The following is a 20126-nucleotide window of genomic DNA, read 5'->3' as shown; positions in this document are numbered from 1 at the left end:
CTCGCCACTTTGTTTGATTTTTCTTTTATGCTGTCCTTGACTTCCCTCTTCAGCCATGAATGCCTTGTCCTCCCCTTAGCATATTTGCGCCTCCTTGAAATGAATTTCTGTTTACCTCCCAAATCACCCCCAAAAGTTCTTGCCATTGCTGTTCCACTGTCTTCCCCGTTAGGCTCCCCTTCCAATCAACTCTGGCCAGCTCTCCTCTCATGTCTTTGTCATTTCCTTTTTTAAATTATAATACTGTTACATCTGATTCCAGCTTCTTCATCTCAAACTGTAGGGTAAATTCTATCATATTGTGGTCACTGCCCCCTCAGGGTTCCTTCACTTTAAGTTTGCCTCATTACACATCAAATCCAGAATTGCCTGTTCCTCTGTCACAAGCTTCTCCAAAAAAAACATCTCTTAGGCATTCCACAAATTCCTTTCTTGGGATCCACTACCAACCTGATTTTCCCAGTCCATCTGCATATTGAAGTTCCCCATGATTATTGTAATATTGCCTTTTTTACATGCCTTTTCTATCTCCTGATTTATTTTCTGCCCCACATCCTGACTACTGCTAGGGAGCCTGTACATATCTCCCATCAGGGTCTTTTTATTTTTGTGATTCCTCAACTCTATCCACACAGATTCTATGCCTTCTGATCCTATATTGCATCTTGCTATCAGTTTCACTTAATTCCTTACTAACAATGCAACCCCGCCCCCTTTGCCCATCTGCCTGTCCTTTCGATGGGACACATATCCTTGGATATTTAGATCCCAGCCCTGATCCCCTTGCAGCCACATCTCTGTGATGTCCACAACATTGTACCGGCCAATTTCAATGAGCGCAACAAGTTTGTTTACCTGATTCCATATACTGCATTTAAGTACATTTAGGTACAACACCCTCAGTCCTGCATTGACCACCTCCCTTCTCATACTTGTCAACTGTTTTGCTCCTCCTCAGGTTACATTCCTGCCACCTTCTATACTCTCTGTCCTGTTACGTGGTCTGGAAACTGTACTAACCTCTCCTGAACCCTTGGCTCCTTTAACTAGTTTCAAGTCCTCGTCATTAACCTGCACTTCTACCCACTCCTTTAACTTTGATTTTCTAATTCTCCATACAACTGAACCCTCCCCCCCACTATTTAGTTTAAAGCCTTGGAAAATCATGAAGAATGGTTTGCCTGCGGGTCCTTCAAAATTTAACAGCAGGACTCGATTACTATCTTTGGTCCCCAATTCCCAGCTACAGTCAGCCAGATTATGAAGTTAGGCTTTTGGCATTAGGCTGCATCTAGGGAATGGAGAGGAGCCAGGATGATCTGGGAGGAAATTGGTGTCTGTAGCCAGCAAAGATCAAGATGCAGAGGAAAGGAAAAAAGACTGGATGATCGCAGGTCAAAGGCCCGATCTCAACATAAACTTGATGAACTGTTAGAAACACACAAAGTTCTGACCCTAGCTAAAATGAATGGACCATTTTGATGATGCCATGAGGTTAGGGCAGGCAAATGAGAGGTAGTTGATTTAATCTTTGGCTTTATAAATAACTTATTTTTACTGATTCACTTTGTCTGTCAAAATATATATATATCCTGGAATTCTTGCTTTGGTCATTTCATACTTCAGCAATGGTGTCTCTTAAGTAGCATTATTTAATGTGAACTGTTGCCTTTTAATTTGGCATTGTTTGTTATGACTCTCAATTAGTATTTTGGAATCTGAAAATTAAAATCAACAAAGACAAAATAGAAAGATAACCCCCGGTATTAGTTCTTACCTGTGCAAAATCTGCAGCCAACCTCATTTTACCTCCTTCGCCCAGTGGTCTCAGTAGACTTGCATTACGGATAAATAGTTGAATAGCTCTCTGTGCAATATTTTCTGTATTGTCATAGATGAAATCCACGCACTCAAAGTTTTTAAAGTAGTCACTCATGATACGTGATATAAAACCTTGTAATTCTTTCATGTAAAGAGAACATGGGACTTCAGGCTTCCCAGATGATGACCTGTAGAAATGAACACAAATCAAATCACTATTCCAGGGGCAAACAACAGGCAAGCTTACTTCTATTCTGTAAAAGTGTAATATTTTTCTTCGATTTCATAGAATTTACCAAATTCAGAAGCTTTACAACAACTAAGATCCCCACCTTGGGTAAGCCTGAATGCAGATATTGTTTGCCTTCTCAGTTTTGGCCTTTTTTATCTTCCTTCCTCCTGGGGCTGTTTAGCACAGGGGCTGTTTAGCACAGGGCTAAATCGCTGGCTTTGAAAGCAGACCAAGGCAGGCCAGCAGCACGGTTCAATTCCAGTAACAGCCTCCCCAAACAGGCGCCGGAATGTGGCGACTAGGGGCTTTTCACAGTAACTTCATTGAAGCCTACTTGTGACAATAAGCGATTTTCATTTCATTTTCCCAATTTACTGTACTTTATTCCCTTGACCCCCAATTCATTCATGAGATGCGAGTCATGGATAATAAATGTTGGCCGTGCCAACTTCCCCGAGATGATGGCGGCGAGCATGCTTCTTGAACTGATGCCGTACATGTGGAGAAGGTACACTATTAAGTGCTATTAGATAACAGTTTCCAAGATTTTGACAACCGGCAATGAAGGAACAGCAAGTTTTCCCCGATTCATCTCGTAGAACTCTGTCTGATTGGTATTCTACTGCCAAACCAGACCTGAGGTCCTCCTGGACAGCCTCAGTTCTCAGCTTGAATCATGCCATACTAAGTTGCAGCATCTGCCACTTAAACTGTTCAAAAGCAACCACGTGAGCTGCTCCATCACCTCTCATCCAGATTACCCCAACCCATGTTCCGGAAGGCAAGTTTCCTCAACGACATCCACAACCGCTTTTCCCACAACTTTTCTGCTGATGGGTATCCCATTAGATGTCTACTCTGTACACCCCTATGCAATACCAACTTTCACAGGGAAAATGCTCCCCCAACCCGAACCTCATGCTTTTTTAAAAATTCATTTATGGGATGTGGGTGTCGTTGGTTAGGCCAGCATTTATTGCCTTCCCTAGTTGGCCTTCAGAAGGTGGTGGCGAGTTGCCTTCTTGAACCGCTGCAGTCCTTGATGTGTAGGTACACCCAGTATGCTGTTAGGGAGGGACTTCCAGGATGTTGCCCCAACATCACACAAACTCGCCTCCCATCCATTGACTCTGACTACACATCCCGCTGCCTTGGGAAAGCAGGCAGCATAATCAAAGACCCTTCCCACCCAGGTTATTCATTCTTCTAACTTCTGCCATCAAGCAGGAGATACAAAAGTCTGAGAACACGCACTAACAGATCCAAAAACAGCTTCTTCCCCGCTGTTACTAGACTCCTGAATTACCCTTTTAGGGACTGAACTGATCTCTTCACACATCTTCTCTCCGGAGTAGTACTACACGCCGTATTGCTCACCCGATGCCTTTGCCTATGTATTTACATTGTGTATTTATGTATGCCCTATGGGTTTTTTTCATGTATGGAATGATCTGTCTGGCCATAGAAAATAGGTGCAGTAGTAGGCCATTCAGCCCTTCGAGCCTGCACCACCATTCAATATCATCATGGCTGATCACGCAAATTCAGCATCCCACTCCCGCTTTCCCTCCATACCCCTTGATCTCTTTAGCCGTACGGGTCATGTTCAGCTCCCTCGTGAATATATCCAACGAGAACTGGCCCAACAACATTTTGTGGTAGAGATTTCCACAAGTTCACACCTCTCTGAGAGAAGTTCATCCTCATCTCAGTCCTGAATGGCTTCTTAGGCTGTTTCCCATAGTTCTGGGTGTACCCAACATCGGGAACATTCTTCCCGCAACTAGTCTGTCCAGGCCCATATGTTTCTATGAGATCCCCTCTCATTCTTCTAAACTCCAGTGAGTACAAGCCCAGTCGATCCAGTCTTTCTTCATATGTCAGTCCTGTTATCCCGGGAATTAGTCTGGTGAACCTTTGCTGGACACCCTCAGTAACAAGAATGTCCTTTCTCAAACTAGGAGACCAATACTGCACACAATACTCAAAGTGTGGCCTCACCAAGGCCCTCTATAACTGCAGCAAGACATCCCTACTCCTATACTCAAATCCTCTTGCTATGAAGGACAGCATGCCATTAACTTTCCTCACCGGACTTCCGGGTGCGGCGATGACCAGCTGAGTCGCACGTTTCGGCAGCTCCCTGTGAAACGGACTTTTGGGCTCTTGATAGGAGCCCCAACGGCAATTTTAACGGCTGAAAACACCGTGCGGTAAACCAGAAGGGTGTTCCCCCTGGACACGGATGGAAAAAGGAGAGGAAAGTGGCCGGATTGCAGCGGATCCTTTGGAACAACGGCAAGGAAGGCAAGCAGAAACCAAGATGGCGTCGGAAGGTGGCAGTTTCATATGGGGCCCTGAACAACAAGAGTTTTTGAAACGCTGCGTGGAGGAGATAAAAAAGGAAATGAAGAAAGAGTTGTTGGCCCCGATATTACAGGCGATTGAAGGGCTGAAAGAGGAACAAAAGACCCAGGAGCAGGAGCTTCGGGTCGTGAAGGCGAAAGCAGCAGAGAATGAAAACGACATACAGGGCCTGGTGGTGAAGTCGGAGATACAGGAGGCACACCAGAAACGATCTGTGGAGAGGTTGGAGGCACTGGAAAATAACGCAAGGAGGAACAACTTGAGGATTCTTGGCCTTCCTGAAGGTGTGGAGGGGGCGGACGTCGGGGCATATGTGAGCACGATGCTGCACTCGTTAATGGGAGTGGAGGCCCCGACGGGTCCGTTGGAGGTGGAGGGAGCATACCGAGTTATGGTGCGAGGATCGAGAGCAGGAGAAGCTCCCAGAGCCATAGTGGTGAGATTTCTCCGTTTTAAGGATAGAGAAATGGTCCTTAGATGGGCGAAGAAAACTCGGTGTAGTAAATGGGAGAACGCGGTGATCCGCGTCTATCAAGATTGGAGTGCGGAGGTGGCGAGAAGGAGGGCGAGCTTTAATCGGGCCAAAGCGGTACTTCACAAAAAAAAGATAAAGTTTGGAATGCTGCAACCGGCAAGACTGTGGGTCACATATCAAGGGAGGCACCACTACTTTGAGACGGCGGATGAAGCGTGGACTTTTATTGTAGAAGAAAAATTGGAATGATTGGACTACGAAAATGAACGTTTGGACAAAGTGGTGGGACGAGTGGGGGGGGGCGAAGAGGGATTGTATGATTAATCCTGCGGTATGGTAACTTTTCTTTCTCCCACAGGTGGTGATGGGGGGAGGTGGGGAGGGAGAGGAGATGGGGCGTTGGCCATGGGAGGCGGGGCCGAGGGAGAGGCGCGGGCTTGGTTCCCGCGCTATGATAATTATGGCGGGAATAGAGAAGCAGGAAGGAGGGGGCGCCGCACGGGGCGAGCCGTGATCACGGGGGGAAGCAGAGGTCAGCCAGAGTTTGCTGACTTCTGGGAGCAACATGGGGGGAGTAATTACGCTAGCGGGGGGTCTAGCGGGGGGGGGGGGGGGGGGAATTACTGGGTTGCTGCTGCTGGGGAAAGGGGGGAGTGGGTGCGGGAAAGGATGGGCGGGGGGGCACCGTCTGGGAGAAATACAGCCGCGTGGGAACTGGGCGAGAAGCTGGAAAAAGATGATGGCTAACCGGCAAGGGGGGGGGGGGGTGGGAAGCCCCCCAACTCGGCTGATCACGTGGAACGTGAGGGGGCTTAACGGGCCGATAAAGAGGGCACGAGTACTCGCACACCTTAAGAAACTTAAAGCAGATGTGGTCATGTTACAGGAAACGCACCTGAAACTGATAGATCAGGTTAGGTTGCGCAAAGGATGGGTAGGGCAGGTGTTCCATTCGGGGCTGGATGCGAAAAACAGGGGGGTGGCTATATTAGTGGGGAAGCGGGTAATGTTCGAGGCAAAGACTATAGTGGCGGATAACGGGGGCAGATACGTGATGGTGAGTGGCAAATTACAGGGACAGATGGTGGTGTTGGTAAACGTGTATGCCCCGAATTGGGACGATGCCAATTTTATGAGGCGAATGCTAGGACGCATCCCAGACCTAGAGACCGGAAAGCTGATAATGGGGGGAGACTTTAACACGGTGTTGGAACCAAGGCTGGATAGGTCGAAGTCCAGGACTGGTAGGAGGCCGGCAGCAGCCAAGGTGCTGAAGGATTTTATGGAGCAGATGGGAGGGGTGGACCCGTGGAGATTCAGTAGACCTAGGAGTAAGGAGTTCTCGTTTTTCTCCTATGTCCATAAAGTCTATTCACGCATAGACTTTTTTGTGTTGGGTAGGGCATTGATCCCGAGGGTGAGGGGAACGGAATATACGGCTATAGCCACTTCGGATCATGCCCCACACTGGGTAGACTTGGAGATAGGGGAGGAAACAAGAGGGCGTCCACCCTGGAGAATGGACATGGGACTAATGGCGGATGAGGGGGTGTGCTTAAGGGTGAGGGGATGCATTGAAAAGTACTTGGAACTCAATGACAATGGGGAGGTTCAGGTGGGAGTGGTCTGGGAGGCGTTGAAGGCGGTGGTTAGGGGGGAGCTGATATCAATAAGGACACATAAAGGGAAGCAGGAGAGTAAGGAACGGGAGCGGTTGTTGCAAGAACTTTTGAGGGTGGACAGACAGTATGCGGAAGCACCGGAGGAGGGACTGTATAGGGAAAGGCAAAGGCTGCATGTGGAATTTGACTTGCTGACCACAGGCACTGCAGAGGCACAATGGAGGAAGGCGCAGGGTGTACAGTATGAATATGGAGAGAAGGCGAGCAGATTGCTGGCACACCAATTGAGGAAAAGGGGAGCAGCGAGGGAAATAGGGGGGGTGAGAGACGAAGATGGAGACGGAGCGGGGAGCGGAGAGAGTGAATGAAGTGTTTAAGACATTTTATAAAAAATTGTATGAAGCTCAACCCCCGGATGGGAGGGAGAGAATGATGGAGTTTTTGGATCGGCTGGAAATTCCCAAGGTGGAAGAGCAGGAAAGGATGGGATTGGGAGCACAGATCACGGTAGAAGAAGTGGTGAAAGGAATTAGGAACATGCAGACGGGAAAGGCCCCGGGACCGGACGGATTCACAGTTGAATTTTACAGAAAATATTTGGACTTGCTCGCCCTGCTACTGACGAGGACCTTCAACGAGGCAAAGGAAAGGGGACAACTGCCCCCGACTATGTCAGAAGCAACGATATCGCTTCTTTTAAAGAAGGAAAAGGATCCGCTACAATGCGGGTCCTACAGACCAATCTCCCTCCTCAATGTAGATGCCAAGGTCTTGGCCAAGGTAATGGCAATGAGAATAGAGGAATGTGTCCCGGGGGTGGTTCATGAGGACCAAACTGGGTTTGTGAAGGGGAGACAGCTGAACACGAACATACGGAGGTTGTTAGGGGTAATGACGATGGCCCCACCAGAGGGTGAAACGGAGATAGTAGTTTCGATGGATGCCGAGAAAGCATTTGATAGAGTGGAGTGGGATTATCTGTGGGAGGTGTTGAGGAGATTTGGGTTCGGAGAGGGGTATGTTAGATGGGTGCAGCTGTTGTATAGGGCCCCAGTGGCGAGTGTGGTCACGAATGGACGGGGATCGGCATATTTTCGGCTCCATAGAGGGACAAGGCAGGGATGTCCTCTGTCCCCATTACTGTTTGCACTGGCGATTGAGCCCCTGGCGATAGCGCTGAGAGGGTCCAAGGGATGGAGGGGAATACTTAGGTGAGGAGAAGAACACCGGGTATCTTTATATGCGGATGATCTGCTACTATATGTGGCGGATCCAGCGGAGGGGATGCCAGAAATAATGCGGATACTTGGGGAGTTTGGGGATTTTTCAGGGTATAAATTGAACATGGGAAAAAGTGAGCTGTTTGTGGTGCATCCAGGGGAGCAGAGTAGAGAAATAGAAGACCTACCGTTGAGGAAGGTAACAAGAGACTTTCGTTACCTGGGGATCCAGATAGCTAAGAATTGGGGCACATTGCACAGGCTAAATTTGACGCGGTTGGTGGAACAGATGGAGGAAGATTTCAAGAGATGGGATATGGTAGCATTGTCAATGGCAGGGAGGGTGCAGGCGGTTAAGATGGTGGTCCTCCCGAGATTCCTTTTTGTGTTTCAGTGTCTCCCGGTGGTGATCACGAAGGCTTTTTTCAAAAGGATAGAAAAGAGTATCATGGGTTTTGTTTGGGCCGGGAAGACTCCGAGAGTGAGGAAGGGATTCTTACAGCGTAGTAGGGATAGGGGGGGGGCTGGCACTACCGAGCCTAAGTGAGTATTATTGGGCCGCTAATATTTCAATGGTGAGTAAGTGGATGGGAGAGGAGGAAGGAGCGGCGTGGAAGAGATTAGAGAGGGCATCCTGTAGGGGGACCAGCCTGCAGGCTATGGTGACAGCCCCATTGCCGTTCTCACCAAGGAACTATACCACGAGTCCGGTGGTGGTAGCTACACTGAAGATTTGGGGACAGTGGAGACGACATAGGGGAAAGACCGGAGCACTGGGGGGGTCCCCGATAAGAAACAACCATAGGTTTGCCCCGGGGGGAATGGATGGGGGATATGGAATGTGGCAAAGAGCAGGTATAACGCAATTGAAAGATCTATTTGTGGATGGGAAGTTTGCGAGTCTGGGAGCGCTGACCGAGAAATATGGGTTGCCCCAAGGGAATGCATTCAGGTACATGCAATTGAGGGCTTTTGCGAGGCAGCAGGTGAGGGAATTCCCGCAGCTCCCAACACAAGAGGTGCAGGACAGAGTCATCTCAAAGAAATGGGTGGGGGACGGTAAGGTGTCGGATATATATAGGGAAATGAGAGACGAAGGGGAGACTATGATGGACGAACTAAAAGGGAAATGGGAAGAAGAGCTAGGGGAGGAGATTGAGGAGGGGATGTGGGCAGATGCCCTAAACAGGGTAAACTCGTCGTCCTCGTGCGCCAGGCTAAGCCTGATTCAGTTTAAGGTATTACACAGGGCACATATGACTGGAACACGGCTCAGTAAATTTTTTGGGGTGGAGGATAGGTGTGCGAGGTGTTCGAGAAGCCCAGCGAATCATACCCATATGTTTTGGTCATGCCCGGCACTACAGGGGTTTTGGATGGGGGTGACAAAGGTGCTTTCGAAAGTAGTAGGAGTCTGGGTCGAACCAAGCTGGGGGTTGGCTATATTTGGGGTTGCACAAGAGCCGGGAGTGCAGGAGGCGAAAGAGGCCGATGTTTTGGCCTTTGCGTCCCTAGTAGCCCGGCGCAGAATATTGCTGATGTGGAAAGAAGCCAAGCCCCCGGGGGTGGAGACCTGGATAAATGATATGGCGGGGTTCATAAAGTTAGAGCGGATTAAGTTCGTCCTCAGGGGGTCGGCTCAAGGGTTTACTAGGCGGTGGCAACCGTTCGTCGAATATCTTGCGGAAAGATAGATAGGGGAGAACAAAGAAGGCAGCAGCAGCGGCCCAGGACTTGGGGGGGGGGGGGGGGGGGGGGATGGGGGGGGGGGGGGGGGGTGGCCTGAGACAAGGCAGTTGCCAATTAGGGCTAGTTTTTATTTTTTGTTATTTAATATTTATTTATTTGTTGTTGTTTTTGTTTAAATTTAAAAAAGGTCATTATCATCTGTATTGTTACAATGTTGTGTAAAGGATGCACAATGTACTGTGTTGGTTGACCAAAAATTTTCAATAAAATATTATTTTAAAAAAAAACTTTCCTCACCGCCTGCTGCACCTGCACGCTAACCTTCAGCCATGGCACCCAGGTCTCGTTGCACTTCCCCTTTTCCTAAACTGCCACCATTCAGATAATAACCTACCTTCCTGTTTTAGCCAACAAAGTGGATAACCTCACATTTATCCACATTATATTGCATTTTCCCACACAGCCAGCCTGTCCAAGTCACCTTGCAGCCTCTTTGCATCCTCCTCACAGCACACACTGCCACCCAGCATAGTGCCGTCTGCAAATTTAGAGATATTGCATCTAAATTCGTCCAAATCATTCATGTATATTGTGAACAGCTGGGGTCCCAGCACTGAACCCTGCAGTACCCCACTAGTCACTGCCTGCCACTCTGAAAATTGCCCGTTTATTCAAACTCTCTGCTTCCTGTCTGCCAACCAGTTCTCTATCCACATCAATACATTATCCCCAATACCATGAGCTTTAATTTTGCTCACTAATCTCTTGTGTGGGACCTTGTCAAAAGCTTGTTGAAGGTACAGATACACAACATCCACTGGTTCACCCTTGTCCACTCTACTGGTCACATCCTCAAAAAATTCCAGAAAATTTGCCACGCATGATTTCCCTTTAGTGAATCCATGCTGACTTGGACACATCCTGTCCCTGCTTTCCAAATACTCATTATTTAATCCTTAATAATTGCCTCCAGCATTCCCCACCACCGATGTCAAACTACCAATGTAAAATTCCCTATTTTCTCTCTCCCTCCTTTTTTAAAAAGTGGGGTTACATTAGATACCCTCCAATCCACTGGAACTGTTCCAGAGTCTATAGAATGTTGGAAAATGATCACTGTTTCTACGGTCACTTCCTTAAGTACTCTGGGATGCACAGCATCAGGTCCTGGGGACTTATCAGGTTTTAATCCCATCAATTCCCCCAATACAATTTGCTGACTAATAAGGATTTCCTTCAGTTCCTCCTTCATGCTAAACCCTCTGTCCCCTAATATTTCAGGAAGGTTATTTGCGTCCTCCTTATTGAAGACAGATCTAAAGTGTTTGTTCAACTGGTCTGCCATTTCTTAGTTTCCATTATGAATTCACCTGATTCCAACTGTAAAGGACCTACATTTGTCTTCAAATGTACGCAGAACAATACTTTTTACTGTACCTCGGTACACGTGACAATAAAACAAATCCAACCCATGCAGACACATGGAGAATGTGCAAACTCCACACAGGCAGTCATCTAAGGCCAGAATTAAACCCAGGTCTCTGGTGCTGTGAGGCGTTGTGTGGCGCTGTGCCACTTTGCTGCCCCAGTTGCATTTTTTTTTAAATCCATCCATTGCCTCTGCACCTGTTTTTATATAATAAAGGAGACCAGAACTGTTCACAGTACTCTAAGTGTGGTCTAACCAAGTTTCAGAACAAATTTCACGCAGTTTAATCATTATGTCCTTAAAAATATTTTTTTAAATTCTTTCACTGGATGTGGGCTTTGCTGGCTCGGTTAGCATTCATTGTCCATTCCTATTTGCTCTTGAGAAGGTGCTGGCATGCTATCTTCTTGAACCTCCGCAGTCCGTATGTTGTAGGAACATCCAAGATGCTGCTAGAAAGAGAGTTCCAGGATTTTGATCCAGTGGCAGTGAAGGAACGTTGATATAGTTTCAGATCAGGATGGTGTACAACTTGGAGGTGAACGGACTTCCGGTTGCGGCGATGCGGAGCTAAGCCGCACGTTTCGGCAGCTCCCGCGACAACGGACTTTTGGGCTCTCCAGAGGAGCCCCAACAGAGCTTTTTTCGAATTAATTCCGTGTGGGAAGGTACAGTGAGGTCCCCCTCACAATATATGGCAGAGATCAGCGGTGGAACGATGAGGAAAGAGGCCCTGGAGCAGAGACCAAAACGAGGGGAAAAAGGCAAGATGGCGGAGGGCGAGCAGAGTGGGGGCCAGACCAGCAGGAGTTCCTCAAGCGATGTGTGGAGGAGCTGAAAAAGGAGGTGCTGGCGCCAATGCTGTTGGCGATCGAGGGGCTGAAGGAGACCCAGAAGACCCAGGCGGTGGAGCTTCGTGAGGTGAATGATAAAGTGAATACCAACGAGGACGAGACCCTGGGCCTGGCGGTTAAAATGGAGGCGCACGAGGCGGTGCACAGGAGGTGGGCCGAGAGAATTGAGGTCCTGGAGAACAGGTTGAGGAGGAAGAACCTCCGGATTCTGGGTCTTCCCGAAGGAGTGGAGGGAGCTGATGTCGGGGCGTACGCGAGTACAATGCTCCATTCGCTGATGGGTGCATTTGTTATTGAAAAATTCTTAATAAAAACATATATTTTTTTAAACTTGGAGGTGAAATCTTGCAAGTGATGGTGTTCCCATGCATCTGCTGCCCTTATACTTATAGGTAGTGGAGGTCTGTCAAGGGAGCCTTGATGCATTGCTGCAGGGCATCTTGTACATACCACTGCCACCGTGCAGCAGTGATGGAGGGAGTGAAAGTTTAAGTTGGTGGGCGGGGTGCCAATCAAATAGGCTGATTTGTCATATACATTATATTCGAAGTATCAATAAATATTCCTCCAATAATAAAAATATATTTATGTTGTCAAAACATTGAACAGAAAATTACAGACTGCATTTCCAGAGATTGTTGAAGAAACTGATCTCAATCAGCACAACAGTTGGATATTAGAAAAGGTGATAGCACTGCAGATTTGGGATTGGCAGGCGAATGAGATATATGCAAGGACTCCTTCTCCAATTGCTATTCAGTGCATCTTGCTGGAAATCGCAAGTTAGGCTGTGATTTCAACAGTTTAGTCTGTTGAAGACCTTGCCTTGCATGTTAGCTGAAGTATTACAGTGCTAACTGTGACATTTGCAGATTCAGTGCCTTCGGCAGAAGGGGAGAGTACTGGCCACAAAAGTCATGGGGTTTACGACAATGGTTTTATTTGCAATAAGGTTCTCAAATCCAACTTTGCATCAGAGGAATTATGTTAGCAAATTCACCCTGAACTTCAGCTTCTGTAACCTTTTCTGTCTAATAATTACCCTGCAAAGTCTTCTTGGTGCAGCGTGATAATAATGGCCTCAATGGAGTCTTCCACAGAGTTCAGTAATGGCTGGACTGCACTTCCCATGAGAGCTTGAATTGTCTAAAGAAGTGAAATAAAGATTTAATATTGAAATTTGTAACTTTTAAACATGGTAAGTATATTATTTTTCTTCATTTTGAAATTGAAAAATATTTAAAATATTTAAAAGTTTGGGCAATCTTAACAAATCTTTCCAGTGGCATAAAACTCCATACATTTCAGCACCAATAGGCAAGTTCACTGAGAGATTCCATAAAGGTGACGCTTAGGCCAAGAGTGAAAAACTCATACTGATACAGGGGGAAGGGGGGTTGCAAAAGGTCTGGATGAAAACAAATGTTCCACCCCTATTCAAAAAAGAATGATAAATACAACAATTGGCGGGAAAAAATTTTAACACAATAATCCAGGGCAAAATTAATTAAAAGTATGAACTAATAAATGAAAGTCGGCCTGAATTTGTTGAAGGAAAATTCTGTTAAACTAGTTTTGATGAACTAACAAAGAGGGTTGATGAGGGCAGTGTGGGTGATGTACAGTGAAGTCCACACTTTGTGCTGTGTCCCTGAAAATCAAGTGAAACGACTTTAAGTGAATCATGGGAGCCCATAGGATCAATGTCAAACCAAAAGTTAGGTTCTTTTCAACATTTCTCACCCGGAGAAAAAGCAATGTACAAGTTGAAATGCCATATGATGCATGTGTAGTAGCACTGTGCAAGGCTGGCTGAAATAATATGCAAAATAAAACACATCACTAAATATAAAAAAATTACAAAATAAAAGTTTAAAAAATGACAGTATTGTAGTCACCTTCAGCACTTGTAGATTGACAACGCTCCATCCATCTCGTGGCAGAAATTGGTCAATGCAGTTAGCACCTACCAGCACTGACCAACTTAAACCACTAGATGGTGTCAAGGACTTAATATGTGTTCAGGAGTCAGGAACAGTGGAAGTGCAGATTCCAGTATGCCGGCAAGAATAGAGTGGGGGAGGGAGGAGAAAGAAGAGCAGAGTTGCCAATTGGGGGGGGGGGAAGCAGAGTTGCCAATTGGGGGGGGGGGGCAGAGTCGCCAATTGGGGGGGGGGGCAGAGTCGCCAATTGGGGGGGGGGGGGGGGAAGAGAGTCGCAGTCAGCAAAGCTGGGGAGGAGAGAGAAAGAGGAAAGACAGTGAGCCAACGGAGTAGAGCAAGGCAACTGGGGAGGGAGTGGGGGAGAGAAAGAGGCAACGGAGGGGGGAGTGGAGGAGAAGTAATGAAGGGGCAGAAGAGAGGTGAGGTGGGGGGGGGGGGGAAAGAGGTGAGGTGGGGGGGAAGAGGTGAGGTGGGGGGGAGAGGTGAGGTGGGGGGGGGGGGGGAGAGAGGTGAGGTGGGGGGGGGGAGAGGTGAGGTGGGGGGGGGGGAGAGGTGAGGTGGGGGGGGGGAGAGGTGAGGTGGGGGGGGGGGAGAGGTGAGGTGGGGGGAGAGGTAACGGGGGGGGGAGGGGGAGAGTTAACAGGGAGGGGAGGGGAGAGGTAACGGGGGGAGGGGATAGGTAACGGGGAGGGGGAGAGGTAACGGGGGGGAGGGGAGAGGTAACGGGGGAGGGAGGGGAGCTGTAACGGGGGAGGGGAGAGGTAACGGGGGGGGGAGGGGGAGAGGTAACGGGGGGAGGGGGAGGTAACGGGGGGAGGGGGAGGTAACGGGGGGAGGTAATAGGGGGGTGGAGGCAACAGGGGGGAGGCAACGGGGGGGGGGGAGAGAGAGGGAGAGGCAACGGGGGGGGGGAAGAGAGGGAGAGGCATCGGGGGGGGGGGAAGAGGGAGAGGCAACGGGGGGGAAAGAGAGGCAACGGGGGGGGTGAAGAGAGGCAACGGGGGGTGAAGAGAGGCAGCGGGGGGGTGAAGAGAGGCAACGGGGGGGTGAAGAGAGGCAACGGGGGGGGTGAAGAGAGGCATCGGGGGGGGGGGGAAGAGGGAGAGGCAACGGGGGGGAAAGAGAGGCAACGGGGGGGGTGAAGAGAGGCAACGGGGGGTGAAGAGAGGCAGCGGGGGGGTGAAGAGAGGCAACGGGGGGGGTGAAGAGAGGCAACGGGGGGGGTGAAGAGAGGCAACGGGGGGGTGAAGAGAGGCAACGGGGGGGTGAAGAGAGGCAACGGGGGGGTGAAGAGAGGCAACGGGGGGGTGAAGAGAGGCAACGGGGGGTGAAGAGAGGCAACGGGGGGTGAAGAGAGGCAACGGGGGGTGAAGAGAGGCAACGGGGGGTGAAGAGAGGCAACGGGGGGTGAAGAGAGGCAACGGGGGGTGAAGAGAGGCAACGGGGGGTGAAGAGAGGCAACGGGGGGGTGAAGAGAGGCAACGGGGGGGGTGAAGAGAGGCAACGGGGGGTGAAGAGAGGCAACGGGGGGTGAAGAGAGGCAACGGGGGGTGAAGAGAGGCAACGGGGGGTGAAGAGAGGCAACGGGGGGTGAAGAGAGGCAACGGGGGGTGAAGAGAGGCAACGGGGGGGTGAAGAGAGGCAACGGGGGGGTGAAGAGAGGCAACGGGGGGGTGAAGAGAGGCAACGGGGGGGTGAAGAGAGGCAACGGGGGGGTGAAGAGAGGCAACGGGGGGGTGAAGAGAGGCAACGGGGGGTGAAGAGAGGCAACGGGGGGTGAAGAGAGGCAACGGGGGGTGAAGAGAGGCAACGGGGGGTGAAGAGAGGCAACGGGGGGTGAAGAGAGGCAACGGGGGGGTGAAGAGAGGCAACGGGGGGGTGAAGAGAGGCAACGGGGGGTGAAGAGAGGCAACGGGGGGGGGTGAAGAGAGGCAACGGGGGGGGTGAAGAGAGGCAACGGGGGGGTGAAGAGAGGCAACGGGGGGGGTGAAGAGAGGCAACGGGGGGGTGAAGAGAGGCAACGGGGGGGGTGAAGAGAGGCAACGGGGGGGTGAAGAGCGGCAACGGGGGGGTGAAGAGAGGCAACGGGGGGTGAAGAGAGGCAACGGGGGGGTGATGAGAGGCAACGGGGGGGTGAAGACAGGCAACGGGGGGGGGTGAAGAGAGGCAACGGGGGGGTGAAGAGAGGCAACGGGGGGGTGAAGAGAGGCAACGGGGGGTGAAGAGAGGCAACGGGGGGGGGTGATGAGAGGCAACGGGGGGGGGGGGTGAAGAGAGGCAACCGGGGGGTGAAGAGAGGCAACGGGGGGGTGAAGAGAGGCAACAGGGGGGGTGAAGAGAGGCAACGGGGGGGTGAAGAGAGGCAACGGGGGGGGGTGAAGAGAGGCAACGGGGGGGGGTGAAGAGAGGCAACGGGGGGGTGAAGAGAGGCAACGGGGGGGGGTGAAGAGAGGCAACGGGGGGGGTGAAGAGAGGCAACGGGGGGGGGGGGGGGAGAGAGGCAACGGGGGGGGGGAAAGAGAGGCAACGGGGGGAGTGAGGCCACGGGGGGGTGGAAGAGAGGCAACGGGGGGGAAGAGAGGCAACGGGGGGGGGGGGAAAAGAGAGGCAACGGGGGGGGGAAAGAGAGGCAACGGGGGGGGGAAGAGAGGCAACGGGGGGGGGAAAAGAGAGGCAACGGGGGGGGGGGAAGGGAGGCAACGGGGGGGGAAGAGAGGCAACGGGGGGGGGGAAGAGAGGCAACGGGGGGGGGGAAGAGAGGCAACGGGGGGGGGAAGAGAGGCAACGGGGGGGGGAAGAGAGGCAACGGGGGGGGGGAAAGAGAGCCAACGGGGGGGAAGAGAGGCAACGGGGGGGGGGGGGAGGAGAGGCAACGGGGGGGGGGGGGGAGGAGAGGCAACGGGGGGGGGGGAGGAGAGGCAACGGGGGGGGAGGAGAGGCAACGGGGGGGGGAAAGGAGAGGCAAGGGGGAGGAAGAGAGGCAACGGGGGGGGGAAGAGAGGCAACGGGGGGGGAAGAGAGGCAACGGGGGGGGGAAGAGAGGCAACGGGGGGGGGGAAGAGAGGCAACGGGGGGGGGGAAGAGAGGCAACGGGGGGGGTGGGGGGAAGAGAGGCAACGGGGGGGGAAAGAGAGGCAACGGGGGGGGGAAGAGAGGCAACGGGGGGGGGAAGAGAGGCAACGGGGGGGGGGGGGGAGAGGCAACGGGGGGGGAAAGGGCGTGGGGGGGGAAAGAGAGGCAACGGGGGGGAAAGAGAGGCAACGGGGGGGAAAGAGGCAACGGGGGGGAAAGAGGCAACGGGGGGGAAAGAGGCAACGGGGGGAAAGAGGCAACGGGGGGGAAAGAGGCAACGGGGGGGAAAGAGAGGCAACGGGGAGGAAAGAGAGGCAACGGGGCGGAAAGAGAGGCAACGGGGGGGAAGAGAGGCAACGGGGGGGAAGAGAGGCAACGGGGGGGGGGGGGGGAAAGAGAGGCAACGGGAGGGGGGGGAGAGAGGCAACGGGGGGGGGGGGAAGAGAGGCAACGGGGGGGGGGGGAAGAGAGGCAACGGGGGGGAAGAGAGGCAACGGGGGGGGGGGGAAGAGAGGCAACGGGGGGAAAGGGCGTCGGGGGGGAAAGAGAGGCAACGGGGGGGAAAGAGAGGCAACGGGGGGGAAAGAGGCAACGGGGGGGAAAGAGGCAACGGGGGGGAAAGAGGCAATGGGGGGGAAAGAGGCAACGGGGGGGAAAGAGGCAACGGGGGGGAAAGAGAGGCAACGGGGAGGAAAGAGAGGCAACGGGGCGGAAAGAGAGGCAACGGGGGGGAAGAGAGGCAACGGGGGGGGGGGAAAGAGAGGCAACGGGAGGGGGGGAGAGAGGCAACGGGGGGGGGGGGGAAGAGAGGCAATGTGGGGGGGGGAGAGAGGCCACGGGGGGGGAAGAGAGGCAACGGGGGGGGAGAAAAGAGAGGCAACGGGGGGGGAAGAGAGGCAACGGGGGGGGAAGAGAGGCAACGGGGGGGGGAAGAGAGGCAACGTGGGGGGGAAGAGAGGCAACGGGGGGGAAGAGAGGCAACGGGGGGGGGAAGAGAGGCAACGGGGGGGTAAGAGAGGCAACGGGGGGGGAAGAGAGGCAACGGGGGGGGGGGAAGAGAGGCAACGGGGGGGGGAAGAGAGGCAACGGGGGGGAAAGAGGCAACGGGGGGGGAAAGAGGCAACGGGGAGGAAAGAGAGGCAAGGGGGGGGAAAGAGAGGCAACGGGGGGGAAAGAGGCAACGGGGGGGGAAAGAGGCAACGGGGAGGAAAGAGAGGCAACGGGGCGGAAAGAGAGGCAACGGGGGGGGAAGAGAGGCAACGGGGGGGGAAAGAGAGGCAACGGGGGGTGAAGAGAGGCAACGGGGGGTGAAGAGAGGCAACGGGGGGTGAAGAGAGGCAACGGGGGGTGAAGAGAGGCAACGGGGGGTGAAGAGAGGCAACGGGGGGTGAAGAGAGGCAACGGGGGGGGTGAAGAGAGGCAACGGGGGGGGTGAAGAGAGGCAACGGGGGGTGAAGAGAGGCAACGGGGGGTGAAGAGAGGCAACGGGGGGTGAAGAGAGGCAACGGGGGGTGAAGAGAGGCAACGGGGGGTGAAGAGAGGCAACGGGGGGTGAAGAGAGGCAACGGGGGGGTGAAGAGAGGCAACGGGGGGGTGAAGAGAGGCAACGGGGGGGTGAAGAGAGGCAACGGGGGGGTGAAGAGAGGCAACGGGGGGGTGAAGAGAGGCAACGGGGGGTGAAGAGAGGCAACGGGGGGTGAAGAGAGGCAACGGGGGGTGAAGAGAGGCAACGGGGGGGTGAAGAGAGGCAACGGGGGGGTGAAGAGAGGCAACGGGGGGGGTGAAGAGAGGCAACGGGGGGTGAAGAGAGGCAACGGGGGGGGGTGAAGAGAGGCAACGGGGGGGGTGAAGAGAGGCAACGGGGGGGTGAAGAGAGGCAACGGGGGGGTGAAGAGAGGCAACGGGGGGGTGAAGAGAGGCAACGGGGGGGGTGAAGAGAGGCAACGGGGGGGTGAAGAGCGGCAACGGGGGGGTGAAGAGAGGCAACGGGGGGTGAAGAGAGGCAACGGGGGGGTGATGAGAGGCAACGGGGGGGTGAAGAGAGGCAACGGGGGGGGTGAAGAGAGGCAACGGGGGGGTGAAGAGAGGCAACGGGGGGGTGAAGAGAGGCAACGGGGGGGTGAAGAGAGGCAACGGGGGGGGGTGATGAGAGGCAACGGGGGGGGGGGTGAAGAGAGGCAACCGGGGGGTGAAGAGAGGCAACGGGGGGGTGAAGAGAGGCAACAGGGGGGGTGAAGAGAGGCAACGGGGGGGTGAAGAGAGGCAACGGGGGGGGGTGAAGAGAGGCAACGGGGGGGGGTGAAGAGAGGCAACGGGGGGGTGAAGAGAGGCAACGGGGGGGGTGAAGAGAGGCAACGGGGGGGAAGAGAGGCAACGGGGGGGAAGAGAGGCAACGGGGGGGGGGAAAGAGAGGCAACGGGGGGGGGGGGGAGAGAGGCAACGGGGGGGGGGGGGAAAGAGAGGCAACGGGGGGAGTGAGGCCACGGGGGGGTGGAAGAGAGGCAACGGGGGGGAAGAGAGGCAACGGGGGGGGGGGGAAAAGAGAGGCAACGGGGGGGGGGAAGAGAGGCAACGGGGGGGGGGGAAGAGAGGCAACGGGGGGGGGGAAGAGAGGCAACGGGGGGGGGGGAAAGAGAGGCAACGGGGGGGGAAAGAGAGGCAACGGGGGGGGGGAAGAGAGGCAACGGGGGGGGGGAAGAGAGGCAACGGGAGGGGGGGAGAGAGGCAACGGGGGGGGGGAAGAGAGGCAACGTGGGGGGGGGGGAAGAGAGGCCACGGGGGGGGGGAAGAGAGGCAACGGGGGGGGGAAGAGAGGCAACGGGGGGGGAAAAGAGAGGCAACGGGGGGGGGAAGGGAGGCAACGGGGGGGGAAGAGAGGCAACGGGGGGGGGAAGAGAGGCAACGGGGGGGGGGAAGAGAGGCAACGGGGGGGGGAAGAGAGGCAACGGGGGGGGGAAGAGAGGCAACGGGGGGGGGGGGGAAAAGAGAGCCAACGGGGGGGAAGAGAGGCAACGGGGGGGGGGGAGGAGAGGCAACGGGGGGGGGGGGAGGAGAGGCAACGGGGGGGGGGGAGGAGAGGCAACGGGGGGGGGGGAGGAGAGGCAACGGGGGGGGGGGAGGAGAGGCAACGGGGGGGGAAAGGAGAGGCAAGGGGGAGGAAGAGAGGCAACGGGGGGGGGAAGAGAGGCAACGGGGGGGGGGAAGAGAGGCAACGGGGGGGGGGAAGAGAGGCAACGGGGGGGGGAAGAGAGGCAACGGGGGGGGGGGGAGGAGAGGCAACGGGGGGGGGGGGAGGAGAGGCAACGGGGGGGGGGGAGGAGAGGCAACGGGGGGGGGGGAGGAGAGGCAACGGGGGGGGGGAAAGGAGAGGCAAGGGGGAGGAAGAGAGGCAACGGGGGGGGG

At 53.9% G+C, this 20126-nt stretch overlaps 1 protein-coding gene across 1 annotated transcript in view; it reads right to left on the bottom strand.

The window, feature by feature from the left end:
• Window positions 1–20126, bottom strand: part of cog5 (component of oligomeric golgi complex 5) — a 259153-nt gene that overhangs the window by 15645 nt on the left and 223382 nt on the right. The window contains exons 17-18 of the mRNA XM_072471522.1: window positions 12752–12855; window positions 1778–2009 (exon numbers count right to left, since the gene is read on the bottom strand). Coding sequence (XP_072327623.1) covers window positions 1778–2009; window positions 12752–12855 — 336 coding nt within the window. The remainder of the gene's footprint in view (window positions 1–1777; window positions 2010–12751; window positions 12856–20126) is intronic.

The sequence above is a fragment of the Scyliorhinus torazame genome, chromosome 13 (assembly GCF_047496885.1).
Source record: "Scyliorhinus torazame isolate Kashiwa2021f chromosome 13, sScyTor2.1, whole genome shotgun sequence".
NCBI classification, from domain to species: Eukaryota; Metazoa; Chordata; class Chondrichthyes; order Carcharhiniformes; family Scyliorhinidae; genus Scyliorhinus; species Scyliorhinus torazame.
This window is presented reverse-complemented; position numbering and strand designations above follow the sequence as displayed.